Below are 20,337 nucleotides of genomic sequence, written 5' to 3' on the forward strand. Positions count from 1 at the left end.
ATGGTCTTCCAGCATGTCCAAGGCCATGCTTGGTATTTCGGGAATGTCAGCTTTCAAACTGCTTTGCTACTCATTAGTTTACACAATGTGCTGATTGTGTCTTAGGTCCTCAGGCTGTGTATGTGTGTCAACCCTCAGAGTGTACATCGGGGCGTCAATTTGTCTTTGCGGTCCCTGGCTCTCTGGTGGACCCCACGGTCTCCCTTCCCCCTCTACCTGCGGACAGCCATGTGTCCTGTACCCCCCAGAGGATGACGTCTGACCTGTACAGTGTACCCCTGGATGGCTGTGGAGTGCACAGATATGTAAGTTACTGGACACTTGCTACTCAACATCCTTGTATAACTGTTCAACATATTACCTGTAATTATTTTGCATGTTATAGTTTGATGCTCCTTCTTTTGCCCTGTTGCTCGTGTCTGTTTGGTTAGGAGGATGGTCAGGCCATGGTCCACTTGTTGGAGTTCAACGCTCTACTTTCCAAACAACATAAACACAGCACCACGTCTGAAGACTCACCTGTCAGGTAGTAAAATGGCTTTACCGGAACAAATGGTTCAAATCCCCAGCAAATGTATTTCATTATTTTTCCCAGAAGTTACCATTTGAATGCTAATGCTTTCATGATGATGAACTTGCAATCCTTTAATACAGATGGGATGAGATTAGAAATCAGTGTAGTGCAAAATGAGCTTGTCTACTGTGTAGGTTGATGGTGGAGTGCAGGTCTTTTCCTGGTTCTCCCGGAAGGGTGAGGTACCAGGTGATGAACACCACCCCTAGCCCCCCTGTCCCCACTCAGGGCTCATTGGCTGTCCAGCTACGGATCGCTACAGGTAGGACTATATAAGTAATGAAACCTTCAGGAGCAGCAGCAGAGCTATGTAGGACTCTGAGGAGTGGGTTTTATCATACTGTATCTGCCAACTAACCACCTACCCTCCCCATATTTGCCTCTGCCTGTAGATGAGCACTACAGCAGCTTCTACCCAGAAAAACATCGACCACTCAGTCTACTTCAGGGGCGACCTTTGCACCTGGAAGTGGGTCTCCTGAGCCCCCCAGACATGGACCCTGGCCTGGTGCTCCTGGTGCACTACTGTCTGGGCTACCCAGACTCACCACGGGCCCGCTGGCTGCTCATCTATGATGGGTAGGTTGTTCCACTGTAGTTCCTGTTTGTTTACATGCAACAGCAGAGAAAGCACTTCATAGCTGCGTGAAATATCCATATTTTATAGGTTTTTCCACAGAACCTGCTGCTCAGCTCCACTAAATAACTGTCCATATAGTGAACAGGCAGTTATTTTGTCTGAACCTCCACGTCGTTTTGTCTCATTTTTCAGCTGTCCCAGCCGTGGTGACTCCCAGGCCCCTCCCCCACCACCTGCCCAACCCCGTCACACCCGGAGACTCACAATCACCACCTTCCAGTCTTTACCCACAGGACGTCCCTCCCACCTGGAGGACCAGGAGGTCCGTTTCAGCCAATGGTGTCATATTATAGACAGTTTGATACAGTACTGTCTGATCAGTGCATTTGAATGTGTTGTCCTGTCCTCATCCACAACAGATCTACTTCATGTGCTCCACGGAGGTGTGCTCCCCATCAGACGGGGACTGTATTGAGGGCTGCGTCAGTTTAGAGTTGAATTAACACTCCTATAATGGTTTGGACAATTGTGAGCACAAGGTAGGAGTATAAACCATCCATTTCTTGAAGTTACTAAAATGTACTGTATTAATACTGTAGTGCTCAAATGTATGTGTTTCTTAGTGTTCAACTTGACACTCGTGTATTTGTTACATTAACTGTTATTCATTTGTAGGACCAAAGCTGGATAACTGAACAAATTTAATAAATACACATTTACTCACAATTGGTCAATGATTTTGTTTTCTCCAGCACTTATTCAGTCATGCAGTAAGCACAATGACATCAGACGAGGAAGAAAAAAACAACTTTATTTTAACAAAAAAGCTCCATTTGGTGCCAAGTTACAGTCAGTAGTATTAGCTTGTAACAGAACATAAGCTGTTCTCACAGTGCAAACAAAATCATTGGAAATTGTAGTTCTCATAAAATAAGACTTCCTACAAGACACTTGACCTAGTAAGGTACACCATTTGGCCCACTCCTGCCTGACACGGCAACACTTTGGCTAGTGTACCAAGCCACTCCATCTGAAGTGTTTATTCTATCACACTCAACAGCCTCCAGTACAACTGCTGCCTGATGGGGCATTCAGGGAGACATAATTCCCAAGCGCAATAAGGTTCTAAGTTTCACATCCGCTGCGATTGGAGTGACTCAAAAATAAATGTTTCCCAGTTGCAAACATTAGTTTGCTTATAAAAATCAGTTCACATGCTAGAAATTGGCATCAAAGTAATAAGTCAAGCAAACAATGTTCCAAAGTCATATTTAATGATTCCTGACTCAACTTTGCATATCATCCCACGTCAACATCCAAACAGGGCTCAGGGCGTACAAGTGGAGTTGGGATTAATGTTGTACTTAATTTGGCATAGAGAACCAAATACGGATTAATCCAGTTAAATCCTAACACCATGTTAAGATACTAATTCTGTCAGTACATTGCTATGGATATTGTAACACAAACATGATTCTAAACTGATGTGATTACAGGGAAAGGTAATGTTGGACAGTGCTTCACTTGTCTGATTACAGCAGTGCCCTCTTAATGCGCTGTATGACTTAATGAAATGGTCCCTTTCATGTAAGCAGCATTAATGTCAGCAAGCGCAGCTATATACATTCGGTAATCTTTTTTTTACCTTAAAAAAATATCAGTTAAGGACTACAGTGGGAAGAGGGGCAGAGCAACAGTGTCTTGCCCTGTTCATATGTCATCTAAAGCTTATCGAGAGCCCTGTCCAGCTACGCAAATGAATGAAAGCTAATTAGGACATTTTTATTGGGCACCTCTCCAGAAATATTACGTGAAAGGATGGGGTGATGGTCACTGAATGACAACCATCTGGTTTGGTCTCATAGTGGAGAAATGTTTGAACGTGGTGGTGGTCCTGTTCCCCTCAGTACACGGGGGCAGAGAGGTGACTCTTCTTGATCTGTTTCATGAGGATGCTGCAGCACACCAGGGCTGTGATCTAGGAGCAACAGGAGGAGATGGTGATGAGGGAGGAAAGGGTTAAGCAGAAGGGGATGAGAGCAGGGTGAGCGATCGTCCCCCCCCGGATTAGAACACATGAAGCGACAGATGAAGGTATGGGTTACTACAAAGGAGAAGCAAAAGGTTGAAAAGGGAAAACATTAAAATCTTGGTTTGCTTCAACTCTCCTCTGACAATCAGTTTCATCATCACATTCAGCCCGGTAATAATGTGTAACACAACACCCGTCTGTTGCTCTCTTCTAACCAGTGCATTTCTGACCCTGCAGCAACATCTCCCCTGGTTCACAAATTTGACCACTAAACTGTGTGTCAGTGTAGTATTACCTACCAGCATAGCAGCAGTCCCAAGGAAGAGGCCCATCACCAGAGGCGCTTTGGACTCAAAGAGGTTGAGGATCACTGTGGGGCAGGCCTGCAGGGGGACAGAGACCAGAGGGGGACGGGTTAGGGCCTTGGGCTAAGTACATCTAGGCCAGCCTCCTCGATGCCCCGATAGGGGAATAAACTAAGTAACAAATGTAATTTGTCACAGTCTTGACAGATTATAATAAAAACAAATATGTAAAATAGTCAGTTATACAGCCAATATGAAAAACGACCGTATCCTATGCACCTGTACAGGGCCGGTCATGGCTGTTCTGCCACCCTAGGCGAGAGAAAGAAATTACCATCCAGCAAAACTACGTATTTTCCAGATGTTGAAATCAAGTTTATTTTCGGTTCTATTCTATTTTTAACATGTCAGTGCATTTTTGTTTGATTGGGCGCCATTTAGGTTTGGCTCTTTGATTGGAGAAACATGCATGTTGCATGTGTCCATCTCATTACATTGTCATAGATTTCATCTCCAGCCTGTAGGCTACAGAAAAGGCCACATACTCTTTCTACCATATCCTGTATTTGCTACATTATTTACGCTAGATAATGTTGGAGCGCTGCAGCAATGCGTCTTTCCAACAGCACCCTGGAGAGGCGCACTGTGAACGGACAAGCTAAAAATGTTGCTCCTTTGAGGAAGTGGGCATAGGGCGGCATCAGCGCTCACCTAAAGCCCATTTGCCATTGATCGAGTGAATTTTTCTTTGTTTTTAGGTAGAATAATGTGAGGCTTTATGCATTGTTGGTGCGTCTTGTTCAGCTTAGCTTAGAAAATGCCACCCTCGTCAATCTGCCTCCACCGGCGTCTGCCTAATGAGCGGGCCAGCCCTGCACCTTACATATACTCGCAAATATCCATTGGCTGGACAGCAATGCATGAAATACATTGAAGTTCAAGGTGCACATGTTTCTCAAGTTTATAGGATTTGGCCTATAATGAACACACTCACAGGGAGAGTTAAGGTCTCCCAAATGCCAGTTTCGGGACATGTTTTTTTAACCAAGAGGTCCAAGGCACCAATGAGTCCACAGCAGTGCAACTAGAAGAGAGAGAGAGAAAAGGCAAGTGCAATTCAGAATGTGTACATAATTGTTATAGAGCTGTGGATTGAATTAGCTCTGATGGAGTGAAATGTGCCTAACTCTAGCTGTGATGCTATTAATAGTTTGGGAATAGGTTTGATCTTTACCACATTGTGGAACATGGACAGGGTAACAGCCAAGCCAGGGTCTCCTTTGTCCACATACTGAGCGTACACAGTCATATAGAATTTTGCCAGCTGCTCACCCACCTGCACAGCACAAAGAGAAGACGAACACATGAGGTAGAGTTACACTGTTGACTACTACCATTTCATGAAATAGCACAGGGTTTGGTGATCTGCGTGAAAGGGAAGCCTTGGCTTGAAGTTGTTTATCATTCATAATTCTCTCGCTCCCTCTTTCCCTTCCCTCTCTCACCTCATCGCTTCTCATGTAGGCGAACACACCGGCTGCAATCTCTACTACAGCCAGGATAGCCAGCAGGCAGGAAAACTGGGAGGGACAGGTAAACAAGTCAGGTAAACAGCAGAACACATACGGTATGAATTACCATACATAAAACCCCAGTATATGTAGAAACTTCCCTTTACATTTCCGTATTTCTTATTTGTGTTGTGACGTTAAATGTATGAACAATAAATAAAGTTGAATTTAAAGTTGCAACAATGACAAAAGACCATGACCTTTCTGAGAAACTGTGTGAAGGTTACAATGTGCCTCTAAAGTAAATCACTGGCTATCTTCACAAGCTACTCAAGCATAGAATTGCTAACATTCCTCAACATGAGAGCGATTACATACTGTATGAAACGCTCAGTCATGCATCCAATAATAAACCACACAGAGAAAGCAATCGCTGACGCAAAATGGCAACAGGAAGCTCTGAGCAAGATAAATCATTTACTGTGATTTCTACCTTGAACCTGCAGCCAAAAACAAGTTTCAGCTCATCATAGCTGTAAATTAGTAAGCGCATTGCTTTGTCAATTTGAGATACGAAGCAATCATAATTGCATCATCTGTTTCTCTCCGACATCAAAAACTGTAGTGTGTTTCGTAGAGGAATAGCTAATAATAGTTTGGTTTATTTCATGCTGTGAAAGTGTTTTCCAAATCTAGGGACTTTGTTAGAGCCTTTGACCTCTTCCTTGAACTCACTATCCCTAAGAACTGGAAACCTGTTGCTATACCCATGGTGGTGGTAAACCAGGAAACAGGTCACCCACAAAAATGTCCTGCAGCAAAGCTTCATACAGGAAGCAAGTATTTCCTATCACGAGCTCTTGTTAAATGGAAGCTTAAAAGTCTTTGGCTTTCTCAGACAGAGGCGAGATTCCCAGTGCTCCTCTATGGTTGCAAAGTGCACCATGGCTCGAGGTAGCGGATCAGTTGAGGGATTGATGACAACTGCTTTCTAGGCCCTTGAGAGGTCAGCGGTGCGGCAAGGAGAACCTGAGAATTCTGTGGCGGGAAAAAGCAGCAGGATCACTCAACAATCCAAATGCTCCCACGTCACAGATTAGATTTCCACTGGTGCTTTGTGGGTAAGGGCTTTGGGTGACCTATTGGACTGAACAAGTTTAGATAATTTCTAGTGAGGAACTCTTATTAGAAAGTGAAACTAACATGCATGTTCTTATTTGTAACGGTTCTCCTCTTCATCTGAGGAAGAGTAGTTAAGATCGGACCAACACGCAGCGTGGTAAGTGTACATGTTAATATAACAGAACACGAAACAAAAATAACAACGAGAATGTAAGAAAAGAAACAGTCCTGTCAGGTGAAACACCACAAAACTACCACCCACCAACACAGGTGGGAACAGGCTACCTAAGTATGGTTCTCAATCAGAGACGACGATAGACAGCTGCCTCTGATTGGGAACCATACCAGGCCAAACACAGAAATACAAAACATAGAACAAAACAGAATGCCCACCCCAACTCACGCCCTGACCAAACCAAAATAGAGACATAAAAAAGGAACTAAGGTCAGGACGTGACATTATTAGCTAAGGTTACTTACCTCTGCCCACTCAAGCCTCTAAATAAGGGCTGTCAAATACTTTGTGCCCCCACTTCAGTGTAGTGTAACTAATGGAAAATGGATGCTGTTTTTATTTTCGTTGTAGCTTACCACTGCCAATCCATTTATATTCTCATTGCATGCTCCATAGTCTCCGAAAACAGCCACGAGCAATATCACTGCTCCTAACGCAATCAACACTGACACACCTACAGTATGAGAGAGAGTGAGAGATGCCCATTTGTCAATGTTCGCTGTTCAGCACTAATTATTTTTCAGTAACACTTAAGTTATACTTTATAAATGGTTTTCAAATAGTTTATAAGTCATTAATAAACAAAGTTGTATAGTCTGGCTATCCATGGTTTACAGCTGCAAAAAGCTTTCCAAAACATTTGGGTCTGAAATTAGTAGAGCAGAGTTGTGAGCTCACCGATGACAAACTGTTGTGTGTTGAGGTCTATGTCGAAAAATCCTCTGGTCTCAGAGCTGAACCTCAGCCACAAGCCCAACCCGAACATCGCAAAACCCACCAGCTGTCAGAGGAAGAAACAACAAAAACTGTGCATGAAACAGTTTGTGCAATCACATCTAAAGATCAGTCTCACACAAGATGTTACAAATATAGTGTAAAAGATGTTCTAGTATTAAAGGGATACTTCTGGATTTTGGCAACGAAGCCCGTTATCTACACTGCTCAAAAAAATAAAGGGAATACTTAAACAACACAAGGTAACTCCAAGTCAATCAATAGACAACAGGTGGAAATTATAGGCATTTAGCAAGACACCCCCAATAAAGGAGTGGTTCTGCAGGTGTTGACCACAGACCACTTCTCAGTTCCTATGCTTCCTGGCTGATGTTTTGCTCACTTTTGAATGCTGGCGGTGCTTTCACTCTAGTGGTAGCATGAGACGGAGTCTACAACTCACACAAGTGTCTCAGGTAGTGCAGCTCATCCAGGATGGCACATCAATGCGAGCTGTGGCAAAAAGGTTTGCTGTGTCTGTCAGCGTAGTGTCCAGAGCATGGAGGCGCTACCAGGAGACAGGCCAGTACATCAGGAGACGTGGAGGAGAGCGGAGGAGGGCAACAACCCAGCAGCAGGACCGCTACCTCCGCCTTTGTGCAAGGAGGAGCAGGAGGAGCACTGCCAGAGCCCTGCAAAATGACCTCCAGCAGGCCACAAATGTGCATGTGTCTGCTCAAACGGTCAGAAACAGACTCCATGAGGGTGGTATGAGGGCCCGATATCCACCGGTGGGGGTTGTGCTTACAGCCCAACACCGTGCAGGACGTTTGGCATTTGCCAGAGAACACCAAGATTGGCAAATTCGCCACTGGCGCCCTGTGCTCTTCACAGATGAAAGCAGGTTCACACTGAGCACTTGTGACAGACGTGACAGTCTGGAGACGGCGTGGAGAATGTTCTGCTGCCTGCAACATCCTCCAGCATGATCGGTTTGGTGGTGGGTCAGTCATGGTGTGGGGTGGCATTTCTTTGGGGGGGCCGGACAGCCCTCCATGTGCTCGCCAGAGGTAGCCTGACTGCCATTAGGTACCGAGATGAGATCCTCAGACCCCTTGTGAGACCATATGCTGGTGCGGTTGGCCCTGGGTTCCTCCTAATGCAAGACAATGCTAGACCTCATGTGGCTGGAGTGTCAGCAGTTCCTGCAAGAGGAAGGCATTGATGCTATGGACTGGCCCGCCCGTTCTCCAGACCTGAATCCAATTGAGCACATCTGGGACATCATGTCTCGCTCCATCCACCAATGGTTGCACCACAGACTGTCCAGGAGTTGGCGGATGCTTTAGTCCAGGTTTGGGAGGAGATCCCTCAGGAGACCATCCGCCACCTCATCAGGAGCATGCCTAGGCGTTGTAGGGAGGTCATACAGGCACATGGAGGCCACACACACACTACTGAGCCTCATTTTGACTTGTTTTAAGGACATTACATCAAAGTTGGATCAGCCTGTAGTGTGGTTTTCCACTTTAATTTTGAGTGTGACTCCAAATCCAGACCTCCATGGGTTGATACATTTGATTTCCATTGATAATTTGTGTGATTTTGTTGTCAGCACATTCAACTATGTAAAGAAAAAAGTATTTAATAAGAATATTTCATTCATTCAGATCTAGGATGTGTTATTTTAGTGTTCCCGTTATTTTTTTGAGCACTGTATATACTTCCAGTCAGGTGAACTCATGAATACTGTTTTCATGTCTCTGCATTCAGAACAGTGCTTTATATTTAGATGCAACACTTTTGAGCTAATATTCTATAAGAGGAACAGGAGCTCAAGCAGTAAAAATTTGCTGTCAAGCACTGAGTATGAAGGCAGGTAAACTAATGCTTATTAGCATTAGCACAATGGCTGGAAGTCTATGGTACAGTTGAAGTCGGAAGTTTACATACACCTTAGCCAAATACATTTAAACTCAGTTTTTCACAATTCCTGACATTTAATCCTAGTAAAAATGCCCTGTTTTAGGTCAGTTAGGATCACCACTTTATTTTAAGAATGTGAAATGTCAGAATAATGGTAGAGAGAATAAAAGCTGAAATAAATCATTTATTTTATCACATTCCCAGTGGGTCAGAAGTTTACATACTAATTGAGTGTATGTAAATACTAATTGAGTATTTAGTTCCTTTTTTATGTCTCTATTTTAGTTTGGTCAGGGCGTGAGTTGGGGTGGGCATTCTGTTGTATATTCTAGGTTTTGTATTTCTGTGTTTGGCCTAGTATGGTTCCCAATCAGAGGCAGCTGTCGATCGTTACCATACTTAGGCAGCCTGTTTTCCCACTATGGGTTGTGGGTAGTTGTTTTCTGTCTTTGTATTAGTTACCAGAAGGAACTGTTTCAGTTGTTCTTTTTGTTTATTTTGTATTGTAGTGTTCAGTTCAGTTTAATAAAATGACGAACACTTCCCACGCTGCATATTGGTCCGATCCTCCTCGGAAGAGGAGGAAAACTGTTACATTGGGTCAAATGTTCCTCGGGTAACCTTCCACAAGCTTCCCACAATAAGTTGGGTGAATTTTGGCCCATTCCTCCTGACATAGGTGGTGTAACTGAGTCAGGTTGGTAGGCCTCCTTGCTCGCACACGCTTTTTCAGTTCTGCCCACACATTTTATATAGGATTGAGGTCAGGGTTTTGTAAAGGCCACTCCAATACCTTGACTTTGTTGTCCTTAAGCCATTTTGTCACAACTTTGAAAGTATGCTTGGGGTCATTGTCCATTTGGAAGATCCATTTGCAACCAAGCATTAACTTCCTGACTGATGTCTTGAGATGTTGCTTCAATATATCCAAATAATTCTCCATCCTCATGATGTCATCTATTTTGTGAAGTGCACCAGTCCCTCCTGCAGCAAAGCACCCCCACAACATGATGCTGCCACCCCTGTGCTTCACAGTTGGGATGGTGTTCTTTGGCTTGCAAGCCTCCCCCTTTTTCCTCCAAACATAACGATGGTCATTATGGCCAAAAAGAATTTTTTTTATTTCATTAGACCTGAGGACATTTCTCCAAAAAGTACGATATTTGTCCCCATGTGCAGTTGCAAACCGTAGTTTAGCTTCTTTATGGTGGTTTTGGAGCAGTGGCTTCTTCCTTGCTGAGCGGCCTTTCAGGTTATGTTGACATAGGACACCTTTTACTGTGGATATAGATACTTTCCTCCAGCATCTTCACAAGGTCCTTTGCTGTTTTTCTGGGATTGCACTTTTCCACCAAAGTACGTTCATCTCTAGGAGACAGAATGCGTCTTCTTCCTGAGAGAGGTATGACTGCTGCGTGGTCCAATGGTGTTGATACTTGCGTACTATTGTTTGTACAGATGAGCGTGGTACCTTCAGGCAATTGGAAATTGCTCCCAAGGATCAACCAGACTTGTGGAGGTCTACAATTATTTTTCTGAGGTCTTGGCTGATTTCTTTTGATTTTCCCATGATGACAAGCAAAGAGGCACTGAGTTTGAAGGTAGGCCTTGAAATACATCCACAGGTACACCTCCGATTGACTCAAATTATGTCAAATTGCCTATCAGAAGCTTCAAAAGCCATTACATAATTTTCTACAATTGTCCAAGCTGTTTAAAGGCACAGTCAACTTAGTATACAGTGGGGCAAAAAAGTATTCAGTCAGCCACCAATTGTGCAAGTTCTCCCAAAAAAGATGAGGCCTGTAATTGTCATCATATGTACACTTCAACTATGACAGACAAAATTAGAATTTAAAAAAATTCCATCAGCAAGGGCATTGAAGATGAAACGTGGCTGGGTCTTTCAGCATGACAATGATCCCAAACACACCGCCCGGGCAACGAAGGAATGGCTTCGTAAGAAGCATTTCAAGGTCCTGGAGTGGCCTAGCCAGTCTCCAGATCTCAACCCCATAGAAAATCTTTGGAGGGAGTTGAAAGTCTGTGTTGCCCAGCAACAGCCCCAAAACATCACTGCTCTAGAGGAGATCTGCATGGAGGAATGGGCCAAAATACCAGCAACAGTGTGTGAAAACCTTGTGAAGACTTACAGAAAACGTTTGACATCTGTCATTGCCAACAAAGGGTATATAACAAAGTATTGAGAAACTTTTATTGACCAAATACTTATTTTCCACTGTAATTTGCAAATAAATTCATAAAAAAATCCTACAATGTGATATTATGGATTTTTTTAAATTCTCATTTTGTCTGTCATAGTTGAAGTGTACCTATGATGAAAATTACAGGCCTCTCATCTTTTTAAGTGGGAGAACTTGCACAATTGGTGGCTGACTAAATACTTTTTTGCCCCACTGTATGTAAACTTCTGACCCACTGGAATTGTGATACAGTGAATTAGAAGTGAAATAATCTGTCTAAACAATTGCTGAAAAAATGAATTACTTGTCATGCGCAAAGTAGATGTCCTAACCGACTTTCCACAACTTTCTTGTTAACAAACCTGTTTTGGAGTGGTTGAAAAACGAGTTTTAATGACTCCAACCTAAGTGTGTAAACTTCCGACTTCAACTGTATATACTAGTATGCTAGCAGTTACCATATACTTCGTCATTGTGCTAATGCTAGTTAGCATTGCGCTACACTAGTTAGCAACTTCCTTCAAACTGCATGCAGAGACATAAAAATTGTATCCATGAGTTCATCTGAATTCTGAGGAAGAAGATAATGGGCTTCATTGCCAAAATCCCAAAGTATCCCTTTCAATGTTACTATGAAATCTACAATGTTCAATTAATCAATTAAATGCAATTGATTGTCAAGAAACACCAACATTGGGTGTGATGAAAACTTTTTTTTTTTTACAGTACCAGTCAAAAGTTTGGACACCTACTAATTCAAGGGTTTGTCTTTATTTTTACTATTTTCTACATTGTAGAATAATAGTGATGACATCAAACTATGAAATAACACATATGGAATCATGTAGTAACCAAATAAAAAAAAGTGTTAAACAAATCAAAATATATTTTATATTCTTCATAGTAGCCCCCTTTAGCCTTGACAGCTTTGCACACTCTTGGCATTCTCTCAATCATCTTCATGAGGTAGTTACCTGGAATGCATTATAATTAACAGGTGTGCCTTGTTAAAAGTTATTTGTGGAATTTCTTTCCTTAATGCGTTTGAGCCAATCAGTTGTGTTGTGACAAGGTAGGGATGGTATACAGAAGATAGCCCTATTGTTCAACTGTTCAGAGGAGACTGCATGAATCCGGCCTTCATGGTCGAATTGCTGCAAAGAAACCACTACTAAAGGACACCAATAAGAATATACTTATTTTGTGCCAAGAAACACGAGCAATGGACATTAGACTGTTGGAAATCTGTCCTTTGATCTGAGTCTCGAATTTGAGATTTTTGGTTACAACCGCCGTGTCTTTGTGAGACGCAGAGTAGGTGATTGGATGATCTCTGCATGTGTGGTTCCCACCGTGAAGCATGGAGGAGGAGCTGTGATGGTGTGCAGGTGCTTTGCTGGTGACACTGTCATTCATTTATTTAGAATTCAAGGCACACTTAACCAGGATGGCTACCACAGCATTTTGCAGCAATACACATTCCCATCTGGTTTGGGCTTAGTGGGACGATCATTTGTTTTTCAACAGGACAATAACCCAACACACCTCCAGGCGGTATAAGGGCTATTTGACCAAGAAGGAGAGTGATGGATTGCTGCATCAGATGACCTGGCCTCCACAATTATCCGACCTCTACCCAATTGAGATGGTTTGGGATGAGTTGGACCGCAGAATGAAGGAAAAGCAGCCAACAATGCTCAGCATATGTGGGAACTCCTTCAAGACTGTTGGAAAATTATTCCAGGTGAAGCCGGTTGAGAGAATGCCAAGAGTGTGCAAAGCTGTCAAGGCAAAGGGTGGCTACTTTGAAGAATCTCAAATAAAAAATATATTTGGATTTGTTTAACACTTTTTGGTTATTACATGATTCCATGTGTTATTTAATCATTTTGATGTCTTCACTATTATTCTACAATGTAGAAAATAGTAGAAATAAAGAAAAACCCTTGAATGAGTAGGTGTTCCCAAACTTTTGACTGGTACTGTATATTGAAAGCCGTAACTCCCCTCGATGTACTGCGAACATTTCAGGACTCTAAGACCAATAAATGTATTCAAAATAGCTTCTGAAGTTTCATTATTGTATGTTTGTTAATGGGAAAATATGGCAGTTCTCAATTTCCTGAAAAGTTTGTTTTGGAGATGAGGTTTTCATCCGACAACGATGATTGGTAACATGATGACAATAATGTCATCATGTAATGTCAGGTGCAGCACTGTTTTGCAAAAAAGGACAACAAATAAATAGTCTAGTTTGGGAAATCTAGATAAACAAGACATTAAGAAAAAAATTTTAAAAGAGGCATTCCTTTCAAAGCACAGAAAGCAACAGAATAAACACTGAACGGAATAGCTTCCTTAACCAGGGGGCAGGACTAAACTAGTTCAACAAATTAAACAGCACAACTGTGTGTTTTGTTTCATTAATATGGAATTCCCCTGCTTGGAATATCAGTTAGCTGGTAGAGTGAACTAACCACACCCCAATGATGCAGTAAGTCTGTGGTTTTGCAACTGTCGGCTCATATTTCACATGATTTAGGCCTGCTTTTCAGCAGCAAGGTAACTGTTCTTTTGTTGCGTCTTTTGTAATTTTATTACATTGATTGGATATAAAGGTCTGACCAGAAGGGTCACCCAAGCAGATTGTCTGTATTAATGCCAACATTTTGACATTTAACATGAGAAACAAAACTTATCATTAATTTCCATTAATGAAGGAGAAGTTCATAAATGGAATGAACTTTTGTGTGAGTACACAACATATGCACACACGCATACCGACAAAACACAAACACACTTTTACACATAATTTGCTGATGCAACTTTATTTTACTCTTATTGTCGATCCTGATACCTAGTCACTTTACCCTGCCTTCATGTACATATCGACCTCAAATACCTCGTACCTCTGCGCATTGATCTGGTACTTCTTGTCTGTAGCTCCATTCTCCTGTATTTTATTACATTTTTTGTGTTACTATTTCATTTGTATTGTTCTTTTAAAACGGCATCGCTGGGAAGGGCTCATAAGCAAGCATTCCATGGTAAAGTTTACAGCAGTTATTTTCGGGCATGTGACAAATCCAATTTTATGGACAACTGTGAGCAACAGACATGAATTGGTACTTTGATGGGAAAGTGGTTTAATCAGTCAGACATGTTATTAACAGCAGTGGAAATATACAGAGATGGTAGCAAGGGTCTGGACAAAGATACATCTAATTTAAATTATTTGACTTTAAGCAAAGCTTATTTCCAAATCAGAAAATGGCAAATGCTGCCTAGGTTGATCAAAGATAAATAGACCATTGTAAATAACAATTTGTTCTTAACCCACTTGCCTAGTTAAATAAAAATACATACATTTGAACTCTTCACCTACCACAATGAATTTACATTTTACATCAGCCCCCTTCTCTTTCTCATACACACCAGATACCAATGTGTTACCAATAGGCCTACAGTTACAGTGAGATTACGGATACTTACGGCAAAAATGATGTTGAAAATGATGAGGAAACACTTGCACAGCTGGCCACATCCGTCCAGTGCCATGGTCAACGCTACACGCAGGAAGTCAGAAATACAGTGTGGTGGTGTCCTGTGAAACGAATTGCATATGTTCAAACATCTAAATGTTTACAATATGTGTGGGGAAAAAGCGGTAATGGGTAATAGACTGTGTCGAGGGTTGGTGTAAGTATTTCGTTAACTATAGAGTATCATAGCCAGGTTTGAATCACTGCGAGGTGAATCTTTCATTAGAAACATTTTGTAACAGTTTGTGTTTGATATTCTACCTCGAGCTACAGTGAGGGAAATGTAACGCAAGCCTGAACAAATATAAACCTACCTTGATTCTTTGCGCTAAGATCAGTCTCTTCACACTGCAGAATGCAACTGCGACACCAAACCGTTCTTAAATTTCAGACGATTTGTGTGAAGAAGACAATTTATTGTTGGATTTGGTCTGGGTTAATTCCAACCCCCGGGCCGATTGAATCATTTGATTGGATTAGGTTGTTGAGTGACGGACGGACGGACGGACGGACCGGGGGGGGGGGGGGGGGTACACCTCAGAAGACGAGTAGACAGAGGGTAGCAATGATGGAGAAATGAAACTTATCTTTGGCTATTTCTGGGAAAACATTTTCGTTATGCGACAATCAAAGCCCTTTTTATGTCAGCCTAAAACCCCAAACAGCAAGCAATTAAGGTCAGGTCGTTCTTCAAGATGTTCAAACGTTCAAAGATGACCAGCAGGGTCAAATAATAATCACAGTGGTTGTAGAGGGTGTAACAAGCCAGCAACTCGGGAGTACTAAACAAAGCAGGTCCAGGACAAGGTAGCATGTCCAGTGAACAGGTTATGGTTCCATAGTCGTAGACAGAACAGTTGAAACTGGAGCAGCAGCACGACAAGGTAGCACGTCTGGTGTACAGGAACAGAGTTTCATGGCCACAGGCAAAACAGCAGAACTGAATCAGCAGAACAACCAGGTGGACTGGGGACAGCCAGGAGTCATCAGGCCAGGTAGTCCTGAGGCATGGTCCTGGGGGGGGTTTCTTTATTTTCTACATTGTAGAATAATAGTGATGACATCAAACTATGAAATGACACATATGGAATCATGTAGTAACCCAAAAAGTGTTAAACAAATCAAAATATATTTTATATTCTTTAAAGTAGCCACCTTTTGCCTTGACAGCTTTGCACACTCTTGGCATACTCTCAACCAGCTTCATGAGGTAGTCACCTGGAATGCGTTTCAATTAACAGGTGTGCCTTGTTAATTATTTACATTGACACCCCCCTCCATTTGTTTCGTACACTGCTGGTACTTGCTGTTTATTATCTATTCATAGTCACTTCAATCCTACCTACATGTACAAATTACCTCGACTAACCTGTACCCCAGCACATTGACTCGGTACCAGTACCCCCTGTATATAACCTCGTCTGCTTCCAACTCAACCTCTCAAACACGTAGATCCCCTGAACGCAGCTCACTCTCCAGATCCCAATCACCTGAATTCTGATCACCTGTTCACACACCTGTATGTCATTATCACACACTATTTAGTTCAGTTCTTTGCATCCCATCATTGTGAGGTATTGTTTGTTTTGTGACACACTTGTATTCGGAGCGCTGGTTTGAATGTAATTGAATCCTCCTGTGTATGATAGTTTTTGCCTGCCTCACTAACGACGCCTTTTGCCTATTCCCTGCCTGTACCTTAGCCTATCGGATTTCCTGTTATCAACCTATTGCCTGATCTCCCTGACAACGTTACTAGCCTTTTCCCTGCCTGTACTTTTGCCTTGTTGGACCCCCTGTGTATGACCTTCTGCCTGCCCCTGGACCCAGCTACCTGCCTCCTCCTGTGGTCCTTTACAATAAACACCTGCTGCTCCCTGCGCTTGAAACCAGCTCTCATCGTGTTCATTACAGTTAGTTATTTTGTGTTACTTTTTATTATCTTTTACTTTAGTAGTACTTTTTGGTAAATATTTTCTTAACTGTTCTTGAACTGCACTGTTGGTTAATTAAGGGCTTGTAAGTAAGCATTACACGGTAAGGTCTACACTTGTTGCGTTTGGCACTTGACAAATGAAGTTTGATTTGATTTGAAGGTCAGTCAATCTGGAAAATGTCCAGAAATGTGAAAGTTTCTTCAAGTGCAGTCGCAAAATCCATCAAGCGCAATGATGAAACTGGCTCTCATGAGGACCGCCACAGGAAAGGAAGACCTAGAGTTACCTCTGCTGCAGATAAGATCATTAGAGTTACCAGCCTCAGAAATTGCATCCCAAATAAATGCTTCACAGAGTTCAAGTAACAGACACATCTCAACATCAACTGTTCAGAGGAGACTGTGTGAATCAGGCCTTCATGGTTGAATTGCTGCAAAGAAACCACTACTAAAGGAAGTAACCGGAAGTTATTTTTCGTAGCATGTTAGGAGAGCATTTTAGCTAACCCTAACCCTTTTCCTGACCTTAAACTAATTATCCTAACCTGCTATGAAGAAGTTACTTCTGGTCGTAGCTGTATACCACCTAGTCAACCCCCCCCCCCCCCACTGAGTTACAAAAAAACACAATTTGGTTTGGTTGGGGGCCCCCTTATTTCTGAGGTCAGACCTACCCTGAGCACAGCCATCACACACACCACAGGAGGTTGGTGACGATTGGTGGGAACTTAATTGGGGAGTCGGGAATGTGGTAATGGCTGGAGTGCCATTCCATTCACGCCGTTCCAGACATTATTATGAGCCGTCCTCCCCTCAGCAACATCCACTGACACACACACACAGGTGTACATGAACAACTAGCACATTGCAGTTGATCGGTGTATCATCAGGACGCAAAAGGCTTTTGCTTCACCTTTGGTATGTTAACTTTTTGTGGACAATCTCTTCCATAGGAACCAGATCCAACTGGTTTGACTCTGTTCAATGATCAATACATTTCCATGGCCCCAAGAAATTCCATGATATTACAGGACAGAATTATGGCAGGCCTGCCCTGTCTGGGCCAAAGCAGACAATGGAATGACCCCTGGAAGTTCATAGCAGGTTCAGTAGCTGTTGTTGAGAGGGCTGTGATAGCACTGATGGACACCCATCTCAAAGTGGCTGCAATAATGTTTTCTGAAGTAGTGATGCTGAAGGGATTGTGGAGGAGCAATCACAAAGGTGAAGTAGAGATAGATTTGAATTGGTTGTTGCTTGTTTACCTCACACCTTGTAAGTTAAATTCATCTTTGATGATTTTTTTTGCTGTGATGTTCTTGCTTTCAATAAAAATGTGATTGTTATCACAGAAAGGGGGGGGGGGGGGGCACGCCCCATTCACAACGACGGGGCTGCAGTGGAGTGGGTCAAGAGCTTCAAGTTCCTTCAAGGTCCTTGGTGTCCAAATCACTAAGGACTTAAAATGGCGTACACTCATGCGCACGGTCGTGAAGAAGGCGTGAAAGCCCCTCCGGAGGTTGAGAAGGTTTGGCATGGGCCCTCAAATCCTCAAAACGTTCTACAGCTGTACTATTGAGAGCATCTCGACTGGCTGCATCACTGCTTGGTATGGCAATAGCACCACACTCGATTGTATGGAGCTACAGAGCGTGGTGCGGACAGCCCGGTACATCACTGGGGCTGAGCTCCCTTCCAAGAAGGACCTCTATATCAGGCAGTGTGAAAGGAAGGCCCGGAAAATTGTTAAAAACTCCAGCCACCCAAGCCACAGACTGTTCTCTCTGCTTCCACATGGCAAGCGGTGCCGGTGCATCATGTCTGACACCAAGAGGCTCCTGAATATCTTCTATCCCCAAGCAATAAGACTGCTAAAGAGCTAGCGAAATGGCTACACAGATTAATAGAGTTGACCCTTGTATTTTATTTTGCACCGTCTCTATGCACACTCACAGGTCGCTATACACTCACGCACACTGACACTCCAACACACACACAAACACTCACACCATCATTTGCTCACACACATAATATGCACATACATTTATACTGACTCTACACACACGCACACCCACTCACATACAATCATCATATATGCTGCTGCTTCTCTGTTTATCATATATCCTGATGCCTAGTCACCTTATCCCAGTTTGGGGGGAAATATGGTACTGGAGCTGACTGACCCTGTATATAGTATTCTTACTTATATTCTCATGTTCTTCATATCTACCAAAGGAGGTTGGTGTCACCTTAATTGGGGAGGACGGGCTTGTGGTAATGGCTGGAGCACAATAAGTGGAATGGTATCAAACACATGTTTTTTATGTGTTTGATGCCATTCCATTTGCACCATTCCAGACATTATTATGAGCTGTCCTCCCTTCAGCAGCTTCCACTGATTTATATTTTATTTAACTAGGCAAGTCAGTTAAGAACACATTCTTATTTACAATGACGGCCTACCCCGGCCAAACCCTAACCTGGACGACGCTGGGACAATTGTGCGCCGCCCTATGGAACTCCCAATCACTGCCAGTTGTGATACAGCCTGGAATTGTACTAGGGTCTGTAGTGACGCCTCTAGCATTGAGATGCAGTGCCTCAGACTGCTGCGCCACTGAGCACCTCTATCACTCCAGTATCCTTGCACATTGTAAATATGGTACTGGAGCTGACTGACCCTGTATATAGTATTCTTACTTACTTTCTCATGTTCTTCTTATTTTTTATTTCTCGTGTGTTTTTGTTCTACCTTATGTTATTTCTTGTTATTACATTGTTATTCATTACAGTTTTTTGGGGTTTAGAGCTTTGCAAGAAATCCATTTGTCCAGATTTGTGCATGTGACATTACAAACTTGAAACTTGTCCATTGATTAAGTTGTTTGATATCCACCAGGCGTCGCACTATCATTAAAAAAAACATGCTTTCATATCCGTCCTGTAAAATAATTCGCCTTTGAAGTTTCCTAGGTTTGAGTGGTTTAATTAAAATAGATCACCTTTAACATGTGTTTAGCCAGGCCTATACTATCCTGCGTCTTTTCTCACACATACGTACTCTACATTGTTAAATTCCTAGTTGTGTGTTATTTTAGGCCTACCTCATCTATTCCTTCTTTAATTATAACCCCTCCCCATCTGCTTCATTAGCTATATCACCGCCAACTGACTAGTGAAAGTCAATTAAAGCGTCGGGGGAAACTGTTTATACTCGATTCCTTGTTCTATTCCTTGACTTGAGACACTCACTCAAGCGTGGAAGCTGCATGCAGAGGGGTGCGTGCGCGCAGTCGTAAAATAAAAGGAGGATAAATACCTCGCCATAAATCGTGGCAAGCAGTCTCATATTTACACGCGAACAATCCCCTGAAAAAATAAACAAACCAATTTACACGTTTACGAAATGCAATTATTTAAATGTAATATATCGGTAATGACAAAAATCGTAAAAAGACAGGTAGGCTACTCTAAATGAAATGCCATGGTGTATGTTACGGTAAAAAAAAAAAAAGAGAGAGAGAGAAGGGGGGTGCAGGAGGGAATACGACAGAGGAAAAGGAGGGGAATATAGAGAGGGCAGATCTAGGACCCGTCTAAATGGTTTACCCCTATAGTAATCTTAGCACATGGAAAATGTAAAATACTGACACCAG

General features: G+C 42.6%; 1 protein-coding gene across 1 annotated transcript; it reads right to left on the reverse strand.

Annotated features, from left to right (window-relative positions):
- Nucleotides 1-1,944: 1,944 nt before the first annotated feature.
- Nucleotides 1,945-15,210, reverse strand: LOC139421357 (CD9 antigen-like). The gene is made up of 9 exons (XM_071172146.1): nt 15,060-15,210; nt 14,696-14,807; nt 7,038-7,140; nt 6,716-6,813; nt 4,997-5,071; nt 4,726-4,827; nt 4,486-4,575; nt 3,486-3,569; nt 1,945-3,132 (listed from the first exon to the last, which is right to left on the reverse strand). Exons 2-9 carry the CDS (start codon nt 14,759-14,761, stop codon nt 3,058-3,060), a joined length of 693 nt encoding a protein of 230 aa, XP_071028247.1. The 5' UTR covers nt 14,762-14,807; nt 15,060-15,210; the 3' UTR covers nt 1,945-3,057.
- Between the last annotated feature and the right edge of the window lie 5,127 nt (nt 15,211-20,337).

The sequence above is a fragment of the Oncorhynchus clarkii genome, chromosome 12, assembly GCF_045791955.1.
Source record: "Oncorhynchus clarkii lewisi isolate Uvic-CL-2024 chromosome 12, UVic_Ocla_1.0, whole genome shotgun sequence".
In the NCBI taxonomy this organism is placed as follows: domain Eukaryota; kingdom Metazoa; phylum Chordata; class Actinopteri; order Salmoniformes; family Salmonidae; genus Oncorhynchus; species Oncorhynchus clarkii.